General features: G+C 48.5%; 1 protein-coding gene across 1 annotated transcript; it reads left to right on the top strand.

The window, feature by feature from the left end:
• Positions 1-33: 33 nt before the first annotated feature.
• Positions 34-6,554, top strand: LOC122698261 (aflatoxin B1 aldehyde reductase member 2-like). Its single transcript, XM_043909001.1, has 7 exons — positions 34-403; positions 2,921-3,108; positions 3,255-3,359; positions 4,227-4,323; positions 4,551-4,650; positions 5,241-5,370; positions 6,155-6,554. Exons 1-7 carry the CDS (start codon positions 76-78, stop codon positions 6,314-6,316), a joined length of 1,110 nt encoding a protein of 369 aa, XP_043764936.1. The 5' UTR covers positions 34-75; the 3' UTR covers positions 6,317-6,554.
• Positions 6,555-22,828: the final 16,274 nt, after the last annotated feature.

Here is a 22,828-nt window from a genome sequence, read left to right as displayed (position 1 = left end):
CGGGGTGACGCCGGGCCCCGCCCCCGCGGCGGGTGGACGGGGCCGCAGGCGTCCCAGCGCGCAGGCGCCGGCCTCATGCTGAGGACCTTGACTCGCGCGGTGGGCCGCGCCGCCGTCCGCTGCGCTCGCAGCTCCCGGCCGCCTGAGGCGCGCGCCGCCGCCGCCGCTGCCGCCATGTCCCGGTCCCCGCGGGCCGCCTCTGGCTCCCCGGCCCGGCCCGCCACCGTGCTGGGCACCATGGGGATGGGGCGCCGCATGGACGCGCCCGCCAGCGCCGCGGCCGTGCGCGCCTTCCTGGAGCGCGGCCACGCTGAGCTGGACACGGCCTTCATGTACAACGACGGCCGGTCCGAGAGCATCCTGGGAGGCCTGGGGCTCGGGCTGGGCGGCCGCGACTGCACAGGTAACGCCCGGTGCCCCGACCGCCCGTCCTCACCCCGCCGCGTGCGGCGCAGACCCGTGCGCTGGACGGCCACCCAACCCAGTCACACCCCCGCAGCCAGGGCCGGCAGCTCCGTCCGCGCCCGGGGCACCGACCTCCCCTCGCCGTCTTGCAGTTTTGTGAACCCCCCGCTCGCTCTTCGAGCCCCGTGCGCATCCAGTCCGCACAGCTGAAGAGCGCTTTCTCCGGACGACCTTCCCCTCCGCTCTTCTGGGGTTGCAACTCGGTAGCCCCCGAGTCTTAGCCGAGCCTAGTCTAGTCCTTGCTTGCCTACCTCTCTTGGTCTCTTGGTGCTGCTCCCTGCGGCACTGGTCTCTGTGCCCTAACCCGCCTGCCACCTTGCCAGGTGCGCGTAAACGGTCCCCAGGCGCTCTGCCTCCGCCACTCTCCCCATTGCCTTCCCCGCCGGTGCGCCCCCTCGAGCTCCCTTTTTCATCAGGCACTAGACTTCGTTCATTTGGCAGTACCCTTGGCTCTCCCACGGAGAGCTGCAGCATCGCCCCTGGCGAGGCTGGGAGAGCAGGGGTCGGGGGCTGAAGAGTGGGGAGGTGTGAGAGATGGGGTAAGGGCTTCCTGTCCACTTCTGTAGCCCCGTGCCAGCTTCTTATGGAGGTATAATCCACCTCCAGGGAGCTCGTCGTCTAGTGGGGAAGACGGAAGCAAATGATGGCAGAGGAGCCTAGAAGAGGAAGCACTTTTAGGGGAGGAAGGCTTGAGGAGGGCAGGGAGAGGACCACGGAAAGGCTCAGAATGTCCTGGAGCTGGCCCCTCGAGGACCAGTTGTAGTTTGCTGGGCAGAGAATGAGAGAAAGGGGTGTGTGGCAAAGGGCACAGCTGTGCCAGGACTGGTGTGTGGAAGGATGGCCTGGAGGCAGGTGTGGCTTGAGTGGAGGCTGTGTGTGGAGGGATGGTCCCTCATCGGCCTGATGCCACTGGACGTGCCTAGGAGGTTGCCTGGAGCTTGGTAGGTCGGACTCAGTAAACTCGGCTGTAACTGTTCCTACCGCACTCTGCCTCTGCTTCATCCTGAGGCTCTTCCTTCCCAGCCTTTGTGGGTGGTGCCCTCTGGGTTGGCCTTAGATTCACAGCTTGGTGGATCTGCAGGAACTGGGAATGTGCATCTCAGACCCACGCTCTAGCTCACCTGCTGCTTCTCTTGGCTAATGAAAATCTGGTTTCTGAACTGGTTTTTCTCCCTCCGGCCCTTTCCCGCTTCCTTCTTTGAGGCCAGCGCTCACTGCTCACTGAGTCGAAGTCCTCACGTTGGACCCAGGGCAAAGTTCACACCAAGAATGCAGCAGGGAGATTGACAGATGTGGGGATGGAGAAAATCTGGACTGGAAGCTGAGGGACTTGGTCCTCCCCTCTGAACCACCAAGTTGCCTTTGCCAAGTGTGAAAAGTACAGAATCCCAAGAGCTGGCATTCTTCTTTCCTTTCTTTTGTTTGAGCATTGCGAGGCTGAGGCCTGCGTAGTTCCCAACCAGGGATCTAAACCCCTGCAGTGGAAGCACGGAGTCCTACCCACTGGACCACCAGAGACGTCCCAGAGAGAAGGCATTCTTTACAGCACTTCCAAGCTGCTTGCATGACAGACAGAGCACTCTCTTGTTCTGCTGGGGCGGGGGTGGGGGGGTGCGCCTCTACAGTGGGGGGGCAGGTGTGCATGCTTCCAGGAATTGAGAAGGGAGAGGCAAACTGTCACTGCCTTCTGCCCATTTTGCCTTTTACCTTTCTCTCAAATGGACCTGCCAGGGGCCATGTTCTGCAGCTGCATCTCTTTCCCGAATTCTTGTAGCAGCTTGTATACTTGGTCCATCTCCAGGTGTGTCTGTCTGTATGGCAGCCGGAGTGAACGCAGCTGACTGGTTCACTCATGAAACCTTTGAACCATGGTTGGGATTTGAGAAAACCCTTTGGAATTGGGTCTGGGCTCCTTCTCTTGTCTTATGTCCCAGTGCTCCCTGCCTGGGGTTCCCGCTCTTATAAATCAGTGATCCACCTACTGTGCTTTCTTGCCTTTGCCCAGGTTCCCACCCTCTGAAATGTGCTTCCCACCCTTGCTTGTTGGCTGGGACTCTTTTTTTAGAGACTCAGCTTCAGGGGTCAGGAAGCCCTCCCTTGAGTTCCTCAGTTGGACATGCAGGTCTGCTCTGGACTCTACTACACTTTCATATTTAACATCAGCTTCTAGCCTGTGAGCGCCTTGAGGCCAGAGATGGGAGTGTGTTTCCTTCATCTCTGCAGACTTGGGCTCTGCCCCAAGGCTCACCAGCCAGCAGTCGTGACTAATAGCGGCAGTGAACATCAGGAACTCACATGAGACATTAATCCTCATGCTCTCCTTATGAGGGCAGATCCATCGTTTTCACCCTCATGTTGTAGATTAGAGAATTGAAACTCTGAGAACTTAAGTAATTTCTCCAGGGTCATGTGGCTAGTGAGTGGTTACATTAACCATTACATTCTTCCTCCAAAGCGAAAATTGCCACCAAGGCCAATCCCTGGGAGGGGAAGTCTCTGAAGGCTGACAGCCTCCGGTCCCAGCTGGAGACGTCGCTCCAGCGGCTGCAGTGCCCCCGGGTCGACCTCTTCTATCTGCACGCGCCGGACCACGGCACCCCTGTGGAAGAGACGCTGCACGCCTGCCACCAGCTGCACCAGGAGGTGAAGGTGGCCCCCAGCTCCCCGCCCTGGCTCTGGGGCGGTCCCGGAGCAGAGCCACCGGGGCCGGACCCCACGCCCAGGGTCCCAATCTCTGGGACTGGCGTTCTGGGCTGCGGGGGGATCTGAACATGGCCTCTCCCCTGCAGGGCAAGTTCGTGGAGCTCGGCCTCTCCAACTATGCCTCCTGGGAGGTGGCCGAGATCTGTACCCTGTGCAGGAGCAACGGCTGGATCCAGCCCACCGTGTACCAGGTGAGGCCGGGGCTGCAGACGCCCGTCTCCATGGCGCCTGCGGTCCCAGGTCCTCTTGGGCCACCCCCCTGCCCCCACCCGCTCGCTCCAGAGCAGCCACTCCCCTGCTCCCAGACTGTAGACGGCCCCTGGGGGCCTTCAGCCTGGCCACGGGCGCCCGCCCTCTCAGGCCCTGGCCCCTCTTCCCGCCTGCTTCTGGCTCTGCGGTCAGTCCGGACTTGCCTCCCCCTTCTCCCTGGAAGGAGTGCCCGGGCGTCACTTAGATACCTTTCCTCTGGAAGCCTTTCCCGACAGCCCAGTGGGTCCTCCAGTCTCCAGACCCCATCTTTATGCATTGAGCGAGTATTTCTGAGAATCCGCCGTGATCACAGAAGCCACCTTTATGTGGTCACCTGTCCTGTCTTGTCTTTTTTTGTTGTTTGTTTATTTGGCTGCCTCGGATCTTAGCTGCATCATGCAGGGTCTTTCATGGCGGCCCACGGACTCTCTAGTTGCGGCTTTCAGGCTTAGTTGCCCTACCAGGGATCAGATTCATGTCTCTTGCTTTGCAAGGTGGATTCTTAACCACAGAACCATCAGGAGAGCCCACTCTGCTTTGTTTTTAACTTGACTCTGACATCTCTTGAAGCAGAGGCCTCACCAGATCCACGTGTTTGAGAGCTCAGGCTCCAGCCCACGGTTGGTGCCTGCAGATGTGTGTGGGATGGCAGAGCCAGGCCGCCGTCCCTTCCTGGGGCCCAGCACCATTTCCCGTCCAAAGTAGTGACGTTGGAAACCATGCTGGAGTCCTGGGGGTCTTGACCAAGGACTTTGAGAGCAGGCTGGGCTCCCTGGCCGGCCCCGCTCAGCTGGCCCTTCTGCCCGCAGGGCATGTACAACGCCACCACCCGGCAGGTGGAGGCGGAGCTGCTGCCCTGCCTCCGGCGCTTTGGACTGAGGTTCTACGCCTACAACCCTCTGGCTGGTACGGGCTGTGGGGCTGCTGCGGGCACAGGCTTCCCTGGGCGGGAGGGCCTTCCCGACCCTGTTTCTGCCCCTTCCTGACCCGGGAGAAGCCTGGCCCCAGACCTGGGAAGGGGAGGGGTTTGCCCGGACCTCCATCCCTCCTGGTTCCCCTGCTATCACCCCCACTTCCGGTCCAGATGGCCTCTGGGGGCAGTGGCTGGGGGTCTGACTGCAGCCTTCCCGCAGGAGGCCTGCTGACCGGCAGGTACAAGTATGAGGACAAGGACGGGAAACAGCCCGAGGGCCGCTTCTTTGGGAACAGCTGGGCAGAGGTCTACAGGAATCGGTGAGCTGGGGGCAGACGGTGTCAGGACGGGTGGGGTGGGAGGGGGTCCCCATAGTCTGAAATGGAGACGCTCTAGGCTGCTTTCGTAGGGCCTCCAGGCTTTTCCTTGCTGCCTAGATCTAGCTCTCTTGAATCCTGGAGGAATTAGGAAACCCTCTGGAGGGTTTCTTCTTGTATTCTTGGAACCCCTGAGAGGAATGAGGCTCCCTGGACCTTATGCTCAACCTTCCAAGGCATGGTTCATCCCTGAGAAGTGGTGATCACCCTCCAGGAGGGAAAGACAGGGCCCCAGATGAGGAGCAGGTGGCCTGGGGTCGACGTGTGCCCCTGAACTGGCTGCCTGTTTCTCCAGGTAAAATAAGGGCAGGGTTTGAGTTCCTGGGAGTAGACGTCATGAGGTCTCTGGTGAGGGAGCCAGCGTCCTGGGTGCTTCCACTGCCCCCCAGAGCAGGAGACGTCCTGCTTGAGGGGACACCAGCCCCTCGATACTGCAGGCTTGGGGTGGGCGCCGCTGCCCGGTTGACCCTTAGGCAGTGGCCCCCGTGTGACCCCGTGGTCCTGACCCCGTGCTGCCCTCCCCACCTGTCCAGCTACTGGAAGGAGCAGCACTTCGAGGGCATCGCCCTGGTGGAGAAGGCCCTGCAGGCTGCGTACGGCAGCAGCGCCCCCAGCATGACCTCAGCCGCCCTCCGGTGGATGTACCACCACTCCCAGCTCCAGGTAACCTCCCCCCACCCCCCACTCTCCCCGGAAGCCCCGCTCCTGCTCTCTTTGAGGAGCCAGCATGATGTCTGAATCGTTTTTCCCTCTGAAATCCCCCTCTGGTCCGGTTCTCATGGCAGCCTTCCTGTTGTTCTGGGTGGCTGCCCAAATTCCAGGCTCTGTCATGAGGGCTTTACAAGCACGGATTGAATGATTACTTAGGCCTGATGAGGTGGAATTGTTCCAGTTTTACTGATGAACAAACATCTGTGAATGGGAGAGAAAGTTATGGTCACGGACTTGATATAAAACCCGCTGGTCCTGCTCTGCGGGGAGTGGGGTTTCCTTCTCTCTTTGGTGTCCCCCTGTCTTCTGGCTGAAGCTTTTCTCCAGCCTCCGCCGTTCACAGTTGCATAGTCTCTGGCCCGTATATGGCAGGTTTTCAGTAAATGAGAGTTAAGTGCTCTGTGTAATTTCTCATTCCCACAAGCACTGTGAAAACTGAGATCTGAGTCTTGGTGGTTAAAAAGCTAAACCACGTCTGCACAGCTGCTGATGGCTGAACTGGACTCTCAACTGAGGTCTGAATGAGGGTGAGCGTCGTGGCAGCTGGACGGAAGAAGACGGGGTTTGGGGTCACATAGTTACGATTGCTGAAGGCACCGTGAGTGCTTGTACAACTATGTAGGGTATGAAGAAGATGCCCAACCCCACTTCCTGGCAGGGGCGGGGCTGGGAGGGGGTGTGTGACGGGGTCCCTGTGGAGCATCGGCTTGTGACCTCTGGCTATCTCCCCTTGCAGGGCACCCATGGGGACGCAGTCATCCTGGGCATGTCCAGCCTGGAGCAGCTGGAAGAGAACTTGGCGGCCACTGAGGAAGGGCCCCTGGAGCCGGCCGTCGTGCAGGCCTTTGATCAGGCCTGGCGCCTGGTCGCCCACGATTGCCCCAACTACTTCCGCTAGGCTCCTGCCCAGGTCAGGCGCCGAAGGGTTCTTCCTTTTCTGTCGCCTCTTCTGCGCTCTCCCTGGCTGGTCTTTGCCTTAAGCTGGTTTCGCGTGGTCTTTCTCCACTGTCTGGATCCGGGCGTAACTTTTCTAGACCCCCGCCTCGCTCCCTGTTGCCCTCACAATGTATAACGCCGTGGGCTGAGCCCCTCTGGGGCACCTCCCGTCTGAATAAAGCCAACCCTAGGCCTGCCTGCAGCCCAGTCACTGAGTGGACCCGCAGATCTCTCTCCTCAGCTGTTGTGACTTGGCTCCTCCTTGCCTGGGCCTTCCTGCCTGAGGGGTGGAACCACGGGCCGGAGCCCCCACGGGGCAGAGGCGGCGGGAGGGCCCCCAGCCTGGCCTCTCGGTGGGCTGCAGGCGGCCCTCACATTCCCACATGCCAGAGGGAAGGGGCCGTCCACCCCGAGGTGGCTTTTCTCTCCGAATTATCTCACTAAATACTCAGAAATGGAAGGATTTAGGCAAAAACCTTCCAGGAAAAAAGTGGGCCTTTCCTGGAGGTCCGGTGTTTAAGACTCTACACAGAGGATACAGGTTCGATTCCTGCTTGGGAGGTGAGGATCCCACGTACTGTGGGACCCACCCGTCTAAACAAAAGCAGTGCCTTTGCTCGTAGCTTAAGCTTGTCGTCTGCTCACCCACAGATTCTCAGCTGTGCTGCTGCGCCTCCCTCTGTTAGACGGGCCTGGGCAGCCAGGACCCCAGTTTCCCTCAGCAAATCCCTGCTCCAAGTAGGAGGCCCTCAAGGCTGCAGAGAAATGAGATCCCAGGTCCGGTTGTTTCTGTTAGTACATCACGCCTGGACGAGGGCTGTGAGCCAGGCAGCACCAAATCCGTCTCTCAAGTGACGACGGGCTCAACTCAGAAATGCGGCCAAAGGCACCGATCAGAGGCTCTTTAGTCTGAAGGAAAGTCCTGCTTGCCATCTAGAAGGAGACACTCTGCAGATACAGTTTGATTATTTGGAACTTTCCTTTGTCTTCACCCGTAATAAAATGCTTTCCCAAATGGGGTAATTACCCTGCTTGTATGATCAGCCATTGTTGCTCAACAAGCCACCCCAAAACTGAGTTGCTTAAGATGACAAAGTCTGCAATTGACCTAAGAAGATGCAATTCAATTTCTATCAAAACCCCTGCTAGATTTTTTCTTACAGATATTGACAAAATTATTTTTAAATTCATATTTGAAATTCAAGGGATACAGAATTGCCAAAACAAGCAAGAGCAAAGTTCTCCAGTTCCTGATATCAAAGCTTACTACAAAGCTACAGAAATAAAAAACAGTATGGACCGGCATAAGGATAGACATAGAGACTGATGGAACAGACTTGAGAGTCCAGAAATAAGTCCATAATAGCCTAAAAGCAGAAATAGCTCAAAAGGTTCAACAACTGGTGGATGCATAAGTTAAAAGTGATATATCCAAAAAAAAAATAAAAATAAAAAAAAAAAATGATATACCCACACCACGGAATATTCAGCCAATAAAGAAATGAAGTAATGAGACACCTATGATGCGGATGAGCCTGTTTTGCTGTAAGCTTTACTTACATTTTAAGTTCAAAAGATTTGTCAGCAAAAGAAATCAGTTGTTACACATAAACAGTTTTGATTTTTTGTAATTATTTGTCTTAATTTCAATATACAGTTATTAAAAGAAATAGAAACAGTAAGGAAAAGTAACTCTAAATATATCACCAAATTGGGCTGACCAACATCCTGACGTGACGAGTGCTGCAAAGCCCCTTGTTAATAGCAATATGGAGCCGCAACTGGGAGAGGGTCCATCCCACAGGTGAGACTTCAAATTGCAGTTTCGGAGATCCCGCTTATAATTCCAGGGTGCAGACTGATATGCAAAAATGCAACTCTCGTTTTACTTTGACAGTGCTGTTTGTTTCACTTTGTAGTCGTAAGACTTCTTAGACCTGGGGGGCTTGGCCAGGCCTTCAGGGGCTTGAGAGATTCCAAGACCCCCTCCCCTTCTTATCTAAAGTGCTGCCGACATGCTGTGCTTGCAGCGGGCACAGAGTCCTGCCGTGTCCATGCAGGTTAGAATCAGAGGCCTGCTCTCCTGCCTCGGAAGCCTGAACAAGGCTACCTCCCTTTAGTTTCCCTAACAGAACCTTGAAGGTGATACACGAAGTGAAAAATGACAGTTCCAAAAGGCCTCATATTATCTGATTTTCGTGGAATGTCTGGAATGGGGAAATCTATTAGAGACAGAAACTAGACTTGTGGTTCCCTAGGGCTGAGAGATGGGTTGGAGATTAACTGCTAATGAATACAGGTTTCTTTGGGGGGTGATGAAAATGGAGGAAATGGAGATTAACTGTTAATGAGCGCAGGTTTCTTTTGTTGTTCAGTTGCTAAGTCGTGTCCAGCTCCTTGCGACCCGGTAGACTGCAGCACGCCAGGCCTCCCTGTCCTCTATCTCCCAGAGTTTGTTTAAACTAGTGTGCCTTGAGTAGGTGATGTTTCTTCTGGGGGTGATGAAATGCTTTAAGTTTGATTGTGATGGTTGTACAACACTGAATACACAAAAACAAAAAGACGGTACTTTTTAATGTATTCTTTTTTAAAGAATTGTGTGTGTTTGGATGTGCTGGGTCTTTGTTGCTGCACGCGGGTTTTCTCTCGTTGCGGGAAGTGGGGTCTGTTCTTCGCCGAGGTGCCTGGGCTTCTCGCTGCGGTGACTTCTCCTGTTGCAGGGTAGGGGCTCTAGGGCACACAGGCTTCAGTAGTGGGCTCTGTAGTTGTGGCCCATGGGCTTGGTTGCTCCTCGGCATGTGGACTCTTTCTGGGCCAGGAACTGAACCCCTGTCCCCTGCGTTAGCAGGCAGACTCCCAACCACTGGAACACCAGGCAAATCCTGAGTTGTGTACTTTAAATGGGTGTCTAATAATGTGGATTATGTCTCACTAGAGCTGTTTAAAAAAAAAAAAACCAACACAGTCATTTAGCTCAGAAGTCTGTCACTTGGCAGGGCCCAGTGGGGAACAGGCCTCTGTTCCCCAGTGTCTGAGAAGTGACAGACACCTGGAGGCTAAAATCACCTGCGGCTAATTCACACATGTAGCGGTTAATGCTGATGGTCAGCTGCTGTCATCACTTAACCCACGACCCCTCCACGTGGCCTCGGCTCCCACACAGCACGTCAGCTGGCTTCCAAGGACAAGCATGTCAGGAAAACCAACATCTCTCTTGCCTCATGGAGGAGTGTCTACGCTATGTTGTAAAAAGAGGACGGGAAAGGAATAGATGGTCGTCTTTGGAAAATAAACTCTGTCTCTGGGCGCAGTGGTTCTAAGTGGTCAGGTCGAGAAGATGAACTTCTTGACTGGTCAGGAGACCTTTAGCCCTGAGTGTCTCTGTTAGGGATGTGTTATCTGCTAGGTCATTTCCCATCTGCTAGAAACTTTCAGGGAGTATATGTCACACATACTTGATGGTGACTTGGATTCAGTCATTTCAGTGCTAAAAAGACAGAGTTGGTTCTAGAAAGTGACAAACACAACCTCACAGTAGAGACTCATGTGTAGGGTATAAAAGACTGGAGAATGGCTTGGTACAGGTTTTGTATTCTCGAATCAGTATGACAGAAGGGGGACTCCTGAGGCTAAAGACTCACAGGAGGGCATTTGGGCTGACCTGGGTGCCTAGTCTTCATCCTGGCCTGCTTGTTACTTGTGGTTGTGACGGTTAATTCACCATGGTGATGGTTAATTTCAGATTTGCATTCTGAATACATTTTAGAAGCAATAAGGAAGGTAAGAATGTCAGGATCCGTATTGCTTATGAGAAAGTACGTGTCTGTTCCACAGGGTTTTAAATGATTTATTTATCTTGTTCTGCCAGGCCTTCGCTGCCGTGCGGGCCTTCTCTAGCTTCAGCGAGCGGGGGCTGCTCTCCAGTTGGAGCTGCGGTGCTCGGGCTTCTCGTTGTGGCGGCTCCTCCTGCTGCATAGCACGGGCTCGAGATGCATGGGCTTAGCTGTTCCTGGGCGTTTGGACTCTTCCCAGACTAGGGATTGGCCCTGTGTCCCCTGCATTGGCAGGCAGATTCCTATACGCTGTAACACTGGGGAAGTCCCATAGGTTTTTCATTTAATTTTTTTTTTTAACAAACACTGTCATGCACGAAGATTTGTAAGTGTATGGCCACCACAGAAACATGTTTATTTTCATTGTTGAACTTTAAAACGGAAAGCTTCACTTTGATTACATGAACTGGGTGGAAAAATGCTAGCTATTATTGAAATTGATGGATTTTCTATTTGAAGTATGTGACACAAATACAAAACTGTCAATCTTTTCTTTCTTTCCTTTTTTTTTTTTTTGTTGTTGTTGTTTGGCCGCATTGCATGGCATGTGAGAACCTAGCTCCTGACTGTGGATCAAAGCCTTTCCCCCTGCAGTGGAAGCATGGAGCCTTAACCACTGGACCACTGGATCAGGAATGTCCCTGGCATTATTTTCTATTTGTGAAGTATTTCTCTTCTTCATACCACACATCGAAAGCTATTACTTTACTCCTCTGATGTGCATAAGAGATGTTAGGATGAAAAAATAGCAAATTAAAAAATCATTTTATTCAAGTATGGTTGATTGACAATGTTCTATTAGTTATAGTTATCCAGCAAAGTGATTCAACTCTTACACCTGTTCTTTTTCAGATTCTTTTCTCTTATTTTTTTCTTTTTCCAAGTCGCTCAGTTGCGTCCGACTCTTTGCGACCCCCTGGACTCTAGCCCACCAGGCTCCTCTGTCCATGAGATTCTCCAGGCAAGAGAGCTTACAAAATACTGAGTGTCGTTCCCTGTGCTGCACAGCGGGTCCTTCCCGGCGTCTCTTTTATACACGGCAGTGTGTACGTGTTAATCCCAAACTCCTAGTCTGTCCCTCCCCGCCTTTCCCCTCTGGTGACCGTAAGTTTGTTTTCTGTGTCTGTGGGTCTACTACTTTTTTGAATATAAATTCATTTGTATCTTTTTTTTTCTTTTTTTTAGATTCCACACATAAGTGATATCGTCTGACGTTCGTCTTTGTCTGACTTACTTAGTGTGATATTCTCTAGGTCCATCCGTGCTGCAAGAGAGACATTATTTCATTCTTTTTTTATGGCAGAGAAATATTCCATTGTATACATATATATATATATATATATATATATATATTTATACACCACATCTTGATTCACTCATCTGTCAACATTTAGGTTGCTTCCGTGACTTGGCTATTGTAGGCAGTGCTGAATTAAACATAGGGGAATGTGTATCTTTTCAAATTAAGGTTGTCTCGGAATATGTGCCCAGGGATGGGATTGCAGGATCATATAGTAATTCTATATTTAGTTTTTAAAGGAGTCTCCATATTGTTTTCCATAGTAGCTGTACCAATTTACATTCCCACCAACAATGTAGGAAGGTTCCTTTTTCTCTATACCCTCTCCAGCATTTAGTATTTGTAGACTTTTTGATGATGGCCATTCTGACCAATGTGAAATGATACCTCATTGTAGCTTTGATTTGCATTTCTCTAATAATTTAGTTGAGAAGAACAGTTATTTAATCTAGATCAGAAGTTACGTGGTAAGAAAATAAACTCCCTCCCTTACCTACTGCTCTCCACCTGGGTGCCTTTGCCCAATAAAATCTCTTGCTTTGTCAAAAAAAAGAAAAGAAACTCCCTATATTGTACAAGGTAAATCACCTTTTTCCAGTGAAATTTTCTGCTTCAAAAATTAGCAATTATTGAATATTTCCTGGTGGTCCAGTGGTTGAGGCTCCGCACTTCCACTGCAGGTTCAATCCCCACTTGGGGAATTAAGATCTTACAAGCACACAGCCCAGCGCCACCCCCTCCCCCGCAAAAAATTTGCAATTATTTCAAGATGCTCATGCAACTTGTCTCAGTTACTTTGGCCTGCTATAACAAAATACCGTAGTCTGTGTGGCTTAAATAACAAACAATGCTTTCTCATGGTTTTGGAGGCTAGAAGGTCCAAGATGAGGGCGCCAGCATATTTGAAGTCTGTGAGGGCCTCCTCATGGTTGGAGAGCCTCTTTCCTTTCCGCTGTGTCCTCACATGTCTGACAGAGAGCTCTCTAGTTTCTTCCTCTTCTTCTGAGGACGCTGATCCTATCATGAGGCCTCCAGCCTCATACCTCATCTAAAGCCAGGCACCTCCTGAGGACCCCGCCTCCTGACACCATCACCTTGGGCTCAGAGTTTCAACATATGAGTTTGGGGAGCACACACATTCAGTCTATAACCCCAGTGCTGGTTTGTGTTTTCTGCTTTTCACATGGCCAGTGGTGTCATTACATTACCCAAGGCAGATGGTAAATGTTGACCGATACTATGAACAAGTTATAAATTTATTATCAGCTTTCTTAAGAATTCGAAATTTTGTGTTTAATATTTGATGAACTAGGCATCTGACCTTTTCCAAACCGACAGTTGCTTTGACTCTGATCCTTTGGTTAATGCTGTTCCTGATGAAGGAAGTCCAGTGGCTAAGATGCTAGGCTTTCAATTCAGGGGGTCTGGGTTCGATCCCTGATCAGGGAACTAGATCTCCAGTGCTGCAACTAAAGATCTCAAATGCCTCAAGGAAGACTGAGTGCAGCCAAATAAATTTTTTAAAAATCAAGTACAAAACTGTAACCGATTTTTTAAAGAAAAAATAATAGCTATTCTGTGCTGATGCACCCCCTGCCTTCAGGGGGGAAACAGAAAGCCTGAGAGGTCTACGCTGAGGTGGAGGGAGTGCTCTCCTCACGGAAAGTTCTGCCACTGTGGCCTGTCGATAAAGGGATCGGTACTGTGGCCTGAAACTGAACTGAACATGAGAACTTTTGAGTATTTCATCTAGAGTACAGTGGCCGTTCCCTTACTGAACGGCATAACTGATTAGGGCATTTAGAATTTGGTGAGGCCGTCCAAGCACAGGTGGGAAAACAGTTTGCAGACACAGAGCATTTCGGAATGGAGTGAGTTTATTAAGAGCAAGAAGCAGAGATAATGAGGGCGCCGGAAGCAAGGAAGCGAGTCAGCCTCCTGACAGGTCAGCCTCCTGACAGGCCAGGGAGAGCTGAGGGACACGGAACCGTGGACTGGCTGAGGGGGAGCCGGCACTTTTCGGGTCAGTAGCCGGTTTTTCTAGCCTCGGGACGAAACTCCTGCTGGAAGGTCGGGATTAGCTGATTGATTAGAGAGCTACAGGGTGAGTACGGGGTGGGCGCTTCTGCCGCATATGGGGTCAGGAAGCCTGCTGCTGAAGGTCAGGGGGGCTTTTGGCAACAGTTACAGAGGGGCTCAGTCAGCTTCGGAGGTGACCTTGGTTCTGGCCTCTGTGTCTGTGGCCTTGGTACAAGGCCTCGCAGCTGTGGCCTTGGGGCAGGACTGCACAGAATTGTTTGTGTGAGGTGCAGATGCTTTGATGTGCTGGTTAGAAGCATTCATGATCCCTAAGGATTGCCTCCATAACTTTAGCAGAAAGCATTAAGGGGAACATCCGATATTCCAAAGACTTCAAAGTCAAGGAATTGTAACAGCACCACTTATATGGGAGAAAAAGTACCCTCCTCAATCAAGGATTACTACAATGCTGTCTCTCAGTTTAATAGCCTTATCTCTGAAAAGAGAGAAAGTGAAAGTCACTCAGTCGTCTCTGACTCTTTGTGACCCCAGAGATTATATAGTCCATGGAATTCTCCAGGCCAGAATACTGGAGTGGGTAGCCGTTCCCTTTTCCAGGGGATCTTCCCAACCCAGGGATCAAACCCAGTTTACCCAATTGCAGGTGGATTCTTTACCAGCTAAGCCACTGGGAGCTTGGCAAATCGTGGTCAATTGATGTTTAAGTAAAAAGTGGCCACTCTTGCTCCGTCAGCATTGAACACTGGTGAGTGAATTGTTGCCTCTAGGGGTACTTGGTATGCAACCTTGAATTTTGCTCATGTCTTCTTTCCAGTATCCATTCAGGGAAACATGCTTTCTTTTACCTGGCAACATATGCTGTACACATTCTTCCTTTCACTGGCTTATTTAAAATTCCCCTGAATTATTTCATTAATGGGTCAGACTCTTATACAATAATATCTGCCAATAGATGTTTAAACATTCCATCGCAATAATGAAATTAAGCAGTATATTCTGATAGTGGCCGCCACAGAGGAAAATACTCTCATTGCATGCTATTCAAGCAGCTGGATAAAAACAGGTCTTGAATGAGGAGAAATCCAGGCCATATCTCTTAAAGTATCTTTATGTGGGGCTATTTAGGTAGCTTTCAAAAGCATTTCCCAACTCATATAAAACAAATTATTAGCTCCTGGCCCCCAAACATGAAGGATAAACACTCACATTATCATAGCCTGAGGAAAGCACTGTCTGAGCTGGAAATTCTGTTAAATCTCTGTATTAAGTTATTGGATAAACATCTAAATGTGAAAAGAGGCTCCTAAAGTAAAAAAAGAAAAAAGATTTGGAAGTGTTCTAGACGGCAATAAACCAAGCTCCACTTTCTATCCCATTCAGACCCCAAAGCATTATAGGTGCCTGTAATAATCTCACCACTGCTGAGAGGCTTTGGCGTTTACACACTGATGGTATTTGTTGTTCCCTGAACTTTGAATTTGATCCTTTTGCTGAATCACGCATACCCTTTGAGCTAATCTATTACTAGACTCTAGTAAGAAATTGTCTGATTTAGAAGGAAGTTCTAATTCTCCAGTTCAGCATTCTCATCCTTAATAAGTTCTTTCTGAATTGAAACCATGTAAGTTGGGTCACAGTGGCAGATTTTATTTTTTTGGGCTCCAGAATCACTGCAGATGGTGACTACAGCCATGAAATTAAAAAAGAATCTTGCTGCTTGGAAGAAAAGCTATGATCAACCTAGACAGCGTATTAAAAAGCAGAGGCATTACTTTGCCAACAAAGGTCCGTCTAATCAAAGCTATGGTTTTTCCAGTAGTCATGTATGGATGTGAGAGTTGGACTATAAAGAAAGCTGAGCACCGAAGAATTGATGCTCTTGAACTGTGGTGTTGGAGAAGACTCTTGAGAGTCCCTTGGACTGCAAGGCGATCCAACCAGTCCATCCTAAAGCAGATCAATCCTGAATATTCATTGGAAGGACTGATGTTGAAGCGGAAACACCAATACTTTGGCCACCTGATCCGAAGAGCTGACTCAGCAATATTTCTGAGATTCACACATGTTGTTGTATATCAGTAGTTCATTCCTTTTTATTGCTGATTATATAATTCTCTATTATATGAGTGTACCACAAGTTGATTGGTTGTTTCCAATTTGGGGCTCTTGTGAATGAACTGACATAAACATTCAGTTCAGTTCAGTCGCTCAGTCGTGTCCGACTCTTTGCGACCCCATGGACTGCAGCACACCACGCCTCCCTGTCCATCACCAACTCCCAGAGTCCACCCAAACTCATGTCCAATGAGTTGGTGATGCCATCCAACCATCTCATCCTCTATTGTCCTCTTCTCCCACCTTTAATCTTTCCCAGCATCAGGATCTTTTCAAATGAGTCAGTTCTTTGCATGAGGTGGCCAAAGTATTGGAGTTTGAGCTTCAGCATTAGTCCTTCCAATGAATATTCAGGACTGATTTCCTTTAGTATAGACTGGTTGGATCTCCTTGCAGTCCAAGGGACTCTCAAAAGTCTTCTCCAACACCACAGTTCAAAAGCATCAATTCCAGATGAATGGATAAAGAAGCTGTGGTACATATACACCATGGAATATTACTCAGCCATTAAAAAGAATTCATTTGAACCAGTTCTAATGAGATGGATGAAACTGGAGCCCATTATACAGAGTGAAGTAAGCCAGAAAGATAAAGAACATTACAGCATACTAACACATATATATGGAATTTAGAAAGATGGTAACGACAACCCTATATGCAAAACAGAAAAAGAGACACAGAAGTACAGAACAGACTTTTGAACTCAGTGGGAGAAGGTGAGGGTGGGATGTAGCGAAAGAACAGCATGTATATTATCTATGGTGAAACAGGTCACCAGCCCAGGTGGGATGCATGAGACAAGTGCTCGAACCTGGTGCACTGGGAAGACCCGGAGGAATCTGGTGGAGAGGGAGGTGGGAAGGGGGATCGGGATGGGGAATACGTGTAAATCTATTGCTGATTCATGTCAATGTATGACAAAACCCACTGAAAAAAATAAATAAATTAATTTAAAAAATAATAATAATAAAAAAAAAAGCATCAATTCTTCAACGCTCAGCTTTCTTTATAGTCCAACTCTCACATCCATACATGACTATTGGAAAAACCATAGCTTTGACTAGATGGATCTTCATTGGCAAAGTAATGTCTCTGCTTTATAATATGCTGTCTAGGTTGGTCATAACTTTTCTTCCAAGCAGCAAGATTCTTTTAATTTCATGGCTGAAGTCACCATCTGCAGTGATTCAGTAGCCCAAAAAAATAAAGTCAGCCACTGTTTCCACTGTTTCCCCATCTATTTGCCATGAAGTGATGGGACCAGATGCCATGATCTTAGTTTTCTGAATGTTGAGCTTTAAGCCAACTTTTTCACTCTCCTCTTTCACTTTCATCAAGAGGCTCTTTAGTTCTTCTTTGCTTTCTGCCATAAGGGTGGTATCATCTGCATATCTGAGGTTATTGATATTTCTCCCAGCAATCTTGATTCCAGTTTGTGTTTCATCCAGCCCAGCATTTCTCATGATGTACTCTGCATATAAGTTAAAGAAGCAGGGTGACAATATACAGCCTTGACGTACTCCTTTTCCTATTTGGAACCAGTCTGTTGTTCCATGTCCAGTTCTACTGTTGCTTCCTGACCTGCATACAGATTTCTCAAGAGACAGGTCAGGTGGTCTGGTATTCCCATCTCTTTCAGAATTTTCCAGAGTTTATTGTGATCCACACAGTCAAAGGCTTTGGCATAGTCAATAAAGCAGAAATAGATGTTTTTCTGGAACTCTTGCTTTTTCAATAATCCAGCGGATGTTGGCAATTTGATCTCTTGTTCCCTCTACCTTTTCTAAATCCAGCTTGAACATCTGGAAGTTCACAGTTCACGTACTGTTAAAGCCTGGCTTGGAGAATTTTGAGCATTACTTTACTAGCGTGTGAGATGAGTGCAATTGTGTGGTAGTTTGAGCATTCTTTGGCATTGCCTTTCTTTGGGATTGGAATGAAAACTGACCTTTTCCAGTCCTGTGGCCACTGCTGAGTTTTCCAAATTTGCTGGCATATTGAGTGCAGCACTTTCACAGCATCATCTTTTAGGATTTGAAATAACTCAACTAGAATTCCATCACCTCCAACAGCTTTGTTCATAGTGATGCTTCCTAAGGCCCACTTGACTTCACATTCCAGGATGTCTGGCTCTAGGTTGGTGATCACACCATCGTGTGTGATTATCTGGGTCGTGAAGATCTTTTTTGTATAGTTCTTCTTTGTATTCTTGCCACCTCTTCTTAATATCTTCTGCTTCTGTTAGGTCCATACCATTTCTGTCCTTTATTGGGCCCATCTTTGCATGAAAGGTTCCCGTGGTATCTCTAATTTTCTTGAAGAGATCTCTAGTCTTCCCCATTCTATTGTTTTCCTCTATTTCTTTGCATTGATCACTGAGGAAGACTTTCTTATCTCTCCTTGCTAGTCTTTGGAACTCTGCATTCAAATAGGTATATCTTTCCCTTTCTCCTTTGCCTTTCACTTCTCTTCTTTTCTCAGCTATTTGTAAGGCCTCCTCAGACAACCACTTTGCCTTTTTGCATTTCTTTTTCTTGGGGATGGTCTTGATCACTGCCTCCTGTACAATGTCATGAACCTCTGCCCATAGTTCTTCAGGCACTCTGTCTATCAGATCTAATCCCTTGAATCTATTTGTCACTGACAGATCATGGTGGAGAGTTCTGACAAAAAGTGGTCCACTGGAGAAGGGAATGGCAAACCAGTTCAGTATTCTTGCCTTGAGAACCCCATGAACAGTATGAAAAGGCAAAAAGATAGGACACTGAAAGATGAACTCCCCAGGTCTGTAGGTGCCCAGTATGCTACTGGAGATCAGTGGAGAAGTAACTCCAGAAAGAATGAAGGGATGGAGCCAAAGCACAAACAATACCCAGATGTGGATGTGACTGGTGATAGAAGCAAGGTCCAATGCTGTAAAGAGCAATATTGCATAGGAATCTGGAATGTTAGGTCCATGAATCAAGGCAAATTGGAAGTGGTCAAACAGGAGATGGTAAGAGTGAATGTCGACATTCTAGGAATCAGCGAACTAAAATGGACTGGAATGGGTGAATTTAACTCAGATGACCATTACATCTACTCCTGTGGGCAGGAAACCCTTAGAAGAAATGGAGTAGCCATCATGGCCAACAAAAGTCTGAAATGCAGTACTTGGATGCAATCTCAAAAATGACAGAATGATCTCTGTTCGTTTCCAAGGCAAACCATTCAATGTCATGGTAATCCAAGCCTATGCCCCCACCAGAAACACTGAAGAAGCTGAAGTTGAGTGGTTCTATGAAGACCTACAAGACCTTTTAGAACTAATACCCAAAAAAGATGTCCTTTTCATTATAGGGGACTGGAATGCAAAAGTAGGAAGTCAAGAAACACCTGGAGTAACAGGCAAATTTGGCCTTGGAGAATGAAGCAGGGCAAAGGCTAATAGAGTTCTGCCAAGAGAATGCACTGGTCATAGCAAACACCCTCTTCCAACAAAACAAGAGAAGAGTCTACACATGGACATCACCAGGTGGATGACACTGAAATCAGATTGATTATATTCTTTGCAGCCAAAGATGGAGAAGCTCTATATAGTCAGCAAAAACAAAACCGGGAGCTGACTGTGGCTCAGATCATGAACCCCTTATTGCCAAATTCAGACTGTAGTGTTTACTACTGAATAAAAAAATTGATGTATACGTCGACCTGCCCAGTTCAAACCTATGTTGTTCAGGGGCCACCTGTAGTCAGAAGGTCATATATATTAAACATATACTTCTAAGATCTGTTTTTAGCATGTACGCAACATAATCTGAGACTTAAAAATTCTGTCTTGATTAATTCAGACAGAGATCATCAGTACATGAAACTGTTAGGGGAAAGACTGACTGAAACCCCACCCTTGGACCAGGCACCGTAGTAAGTATTTGCATGAGTTATTTTAGGACAGAAGGTGCTGGTAAGGAACAAGGAACTAACAAGCCACCACCTGCCAGAAAAATCTGGGAAAGGTCAAAAGGAGAGAGGAGAGGCCAATCTGTATGTCCTACCAACTTCCCAGAATCCTCCTTGTTGGAATCCATCTTGGCTGAGCAGTGTGTGTGCCACCAGGAAGTACCCTGAGTCAGAATGATTGACCAGAGACAACCCAGAAACTCTTCCCATTACTATAAAATCCGAGACTGCAAGTCCCGTGGCAGAGCAGTCCTCCTGGGTTCCCTGACCTGCTCTCCGCCCAGGTGCCCCTTCCCGGTAAAGGCCCTTGCTCTGTCAGCACGTGTATCTCCTCGGACAGTTCATTTCCAAGTGTTAGACAAGAGCTCACTCTCAGACCCTGGACAGGGTACCCCTTTCTGCAACGAAACCCTAAAATGAAAGATTGGGAACTTGCGAGTGGGGGGAGCAGGCTGACACCACACGAATCCACTGCTTGATCTCGGCATGATTAGGAGTGGATCACCCACGCTACTTGTATCTCCTTGTTATGCATCAGGAAGTACATGGGACCACTGCTGAAGCATTCTTAAGAGGGGAAAAAAAGTTGACCTAGAATATAATCGAGTCATTAGCACTTCCATTTGGTGAAAAATATGAGGAACAAGTTAAATGAAACTATGACTATGCAAAAAGAATGTGAGATGTCCTATAGGCCAACTGGTAGGTCTCTTCCATAAACAAATGCATGAAAAGTGGTGAGACTGCTGAAGTTTAAACTAGATTTTTGAAATATAACAATGAAATGTAATGTGTCAACCATGTCTTATCCTAATGGAAGCCAACTGAAACTTTTTTTTTTTTGATCTCCTGCATTGGGGGCACAGAGTCTTAGCCACTGGACCACCAGAAAGTCGTGAAGCCACCTGAAACTTTTTAAAACAATCAGGGATATTTGAATATAGATGTGGTATGAAGTGACATAAAAGAATTGTTCATTTATTTTTAGTGTGACTGGCTTTGTAGTTATGTAAGAAGTTGCCTGTTGCAGTGCGTGCAGACTGGCATATACTGGCATCTCTAGTACGTCCAGCGCAGTATTGAATGAGTGGTGTGAGAGTGACCTTGGGCAGCCTCGCCCTGCAATGGCTTGAAGCGGGGCTTGGGCTCCCAGGCAGAGGTTCAGGCCGTGTTGCAGTGCTGAGAGCACCAAATCCTAACCACTAGACCAGTGGTCACGGACAGGGGCCCTGGCCCTTCAGTTTTGCAGAAAAGGATTCCCACAAAGACGGAAAGTGGTGAAACAGGTTAAGTATTTTTTAAGTGGGAAAAGAGTACAGTCCATGTGGATAGATAGACTAGCAGATGCAGAGAGAGAGGAGAGAGTTGCGCCCTTGTGGCAATTTGGATTACTTTTATCAGGCATGTCTTCCGGGTTTTCTTTGGCCAATCATTTTGATTTGCCTGGTTCACAGTCCACAGTTAGTACATCTTAGGATCCTCCATGTGGGCGCACGCATCTCTTAGCCAAGACGGATTCTATCGCAAAGGCCTATGGGTAGAGTATCCCTTGATATCACTCCCCTTTGACCTCCGAGGAGCCCTTCTGTGCATGTGTGGTTGGGAAGGTCTCCTGACTTCGAGAATGAGATATATGTGGTCTAGTCAGGGTCCGGCTACTTCTCTTAATTGTCCTGCTCTTCTCATCTTGGAGTTTCAGTTCACAGGGAATGAATGTATAATTAGTTTACTCTGGTGGGACCCATCTACCTCCTGCCTCAAGAGCAGACATCAATGCCTGGTTACCAATCTTAGAGGGAAAATTGTTTCACTATTAAATATAATGTCAGCTATATGTTTTCTGTATATGCCCTTTTTCATTTTGAGGAAATTCCCTGCTCTTATTTTGCTGAGGGTTTTTTTTTTTTTTTCTTTCTCCTTCATGAATGGGTATTGAATTTTGTTAAATGCTTTTTCTGCGTCTATTGAGATAATCATAAGGGTTTTATTCTTCGGCGCTAGTATGTGTGCATGCTAAGTGACTTCAATCATGTCTGACTCTCTGGGACCCTATGGACTGTAGCCCGCCAGGCTCCTCCTCTGTCCATGGGATTCTCCGGGCAAGAATACTGGAGTGGGGTGCCATGCCCTCCTCCAGGGGATCTTTCCAACCCAGGGATCAAACTCCTGTTTCTTACGTCTCCTGGGAGGCAGGTTCCTTCCCACCTGCGCCACCTGGAAAGGCCCCGGTGTCAGTACACTCAACTCTAATGATTGCTTTTCCTGCCACCTTGCAGGCCCCAGAAGTCAGCTCTGTGATTTTCTTGTTGGGACTTGCCAAAAGCTCCAGCCAGCATTAGTATTAAAGTACTGAAAGAATTCAAGCGAAAACACCTTTCAGAAATGAAAGCAAAATAAAGACTTTGCTCAAAGGTTGGGGATGCATAGTAGCCAGCTCTCACTATAGCAAGTATTTGGAAAAATTCTTTAGACGGAAGAAAAGTTGGATTTACACACAAAAAGGAGAGTGCTGAAAATGGTAAATGTGAGGATAAATATAACTTTTAATTTTTTTTCATGTTTAGCCTTTTAAACAGAGAAGTGAGTTTTTATAAAGTTAAAAATATGCTTACTGTGTGATTCAGCAAAAACTGACCCTGGTAGTCTTCATGACCCTGCCTACAAAACCTCTGACCAACCAGGGTTGACTAACCAACTGACTGATATCATTGCAACATTGATTGATTTGCAAATATAAAGCACACTGTATTCTTGGGATGAAATGTAATGAGTCAGGATGTATTATCCTCATTGTATATTACTGTATTCAGTTGGCCAGAGGTTTTGTAGGTGGTTTCCAGGAACAGCCTCGGGTCTTCCTTGAGCTAGCCCACTGTTCTGAAGCAGCCTCTCAGCTCTCCCTGGACCATCAGGAGGTCGACCCAACCCGCTGGGCTCACAGCGCCCTCATTATCTCTGCTCCTTGCTCTTCGTAAACGCACTCCATTCCGAAATGCTCTGTGTCTGGAATTTTTTTTCCAACCCGAGCTCAGACTGCCTCAACAGATTCCAAATGCACTTATCAAACTATGCAGTTCAGTAAGGGAACGGCCACCGTACTTTAGAGACGACATCCTCTAACGTGTTCAGTTTCAGGCGCTAGTACCAACCCCTTTACCACAAGCCGTGGAGCTTTACACGAGGAGAGCGCTCCCTCCACTCAGCCTAAGCCTCTCAGGTTTGTGTTCCGCCCTTACGGCGGGGGATG

Source organism: Cervus elaphus, chromosome 8 (genome assembly GCF_910594005.1).
Source record: "Cervus elaphus chromosome 8, mCerEla1.1, whole genome shotgun sequence".
In the NCBI taxonomy this organism is placed as follows: Eukaryota; Metazoa; Chordata; class Mammalia; order Artiodactyla; family Cervidae; genus Cervus; species Cervus elaphus.
The sequence above is the reverse complement of the archived record's forward strand: the minus strand, read 5'-3'. Positions and strand labels throughout refer to the sequence as shown.

Excerpts from the sequence above, each read along its gene's own strand:
- LOC122698261 (XM_043909001.1), top strand. The coding sequence starts at position 76 with ATGCTGAGGACCTTGACTCGCGCGGTGGGCCGCGCCGCCGTCCGCTGC. Across the intron at positions 404-2,920 it reads GGGCGGCCGCGACTGCACAG|CGAAAATTGCCACCAAGGCC; the intron begins GTAACGCCCGGT and ends CTTCCTCCAAAG. Across the intron at positions 4,651-5,240 it reads GCAGAGGTCTACAGGAATCG|CTACTGGAAGGAGCAGCACT; the intron begins GTGAGCTGGGGG and ends CCACCTGTCCAG.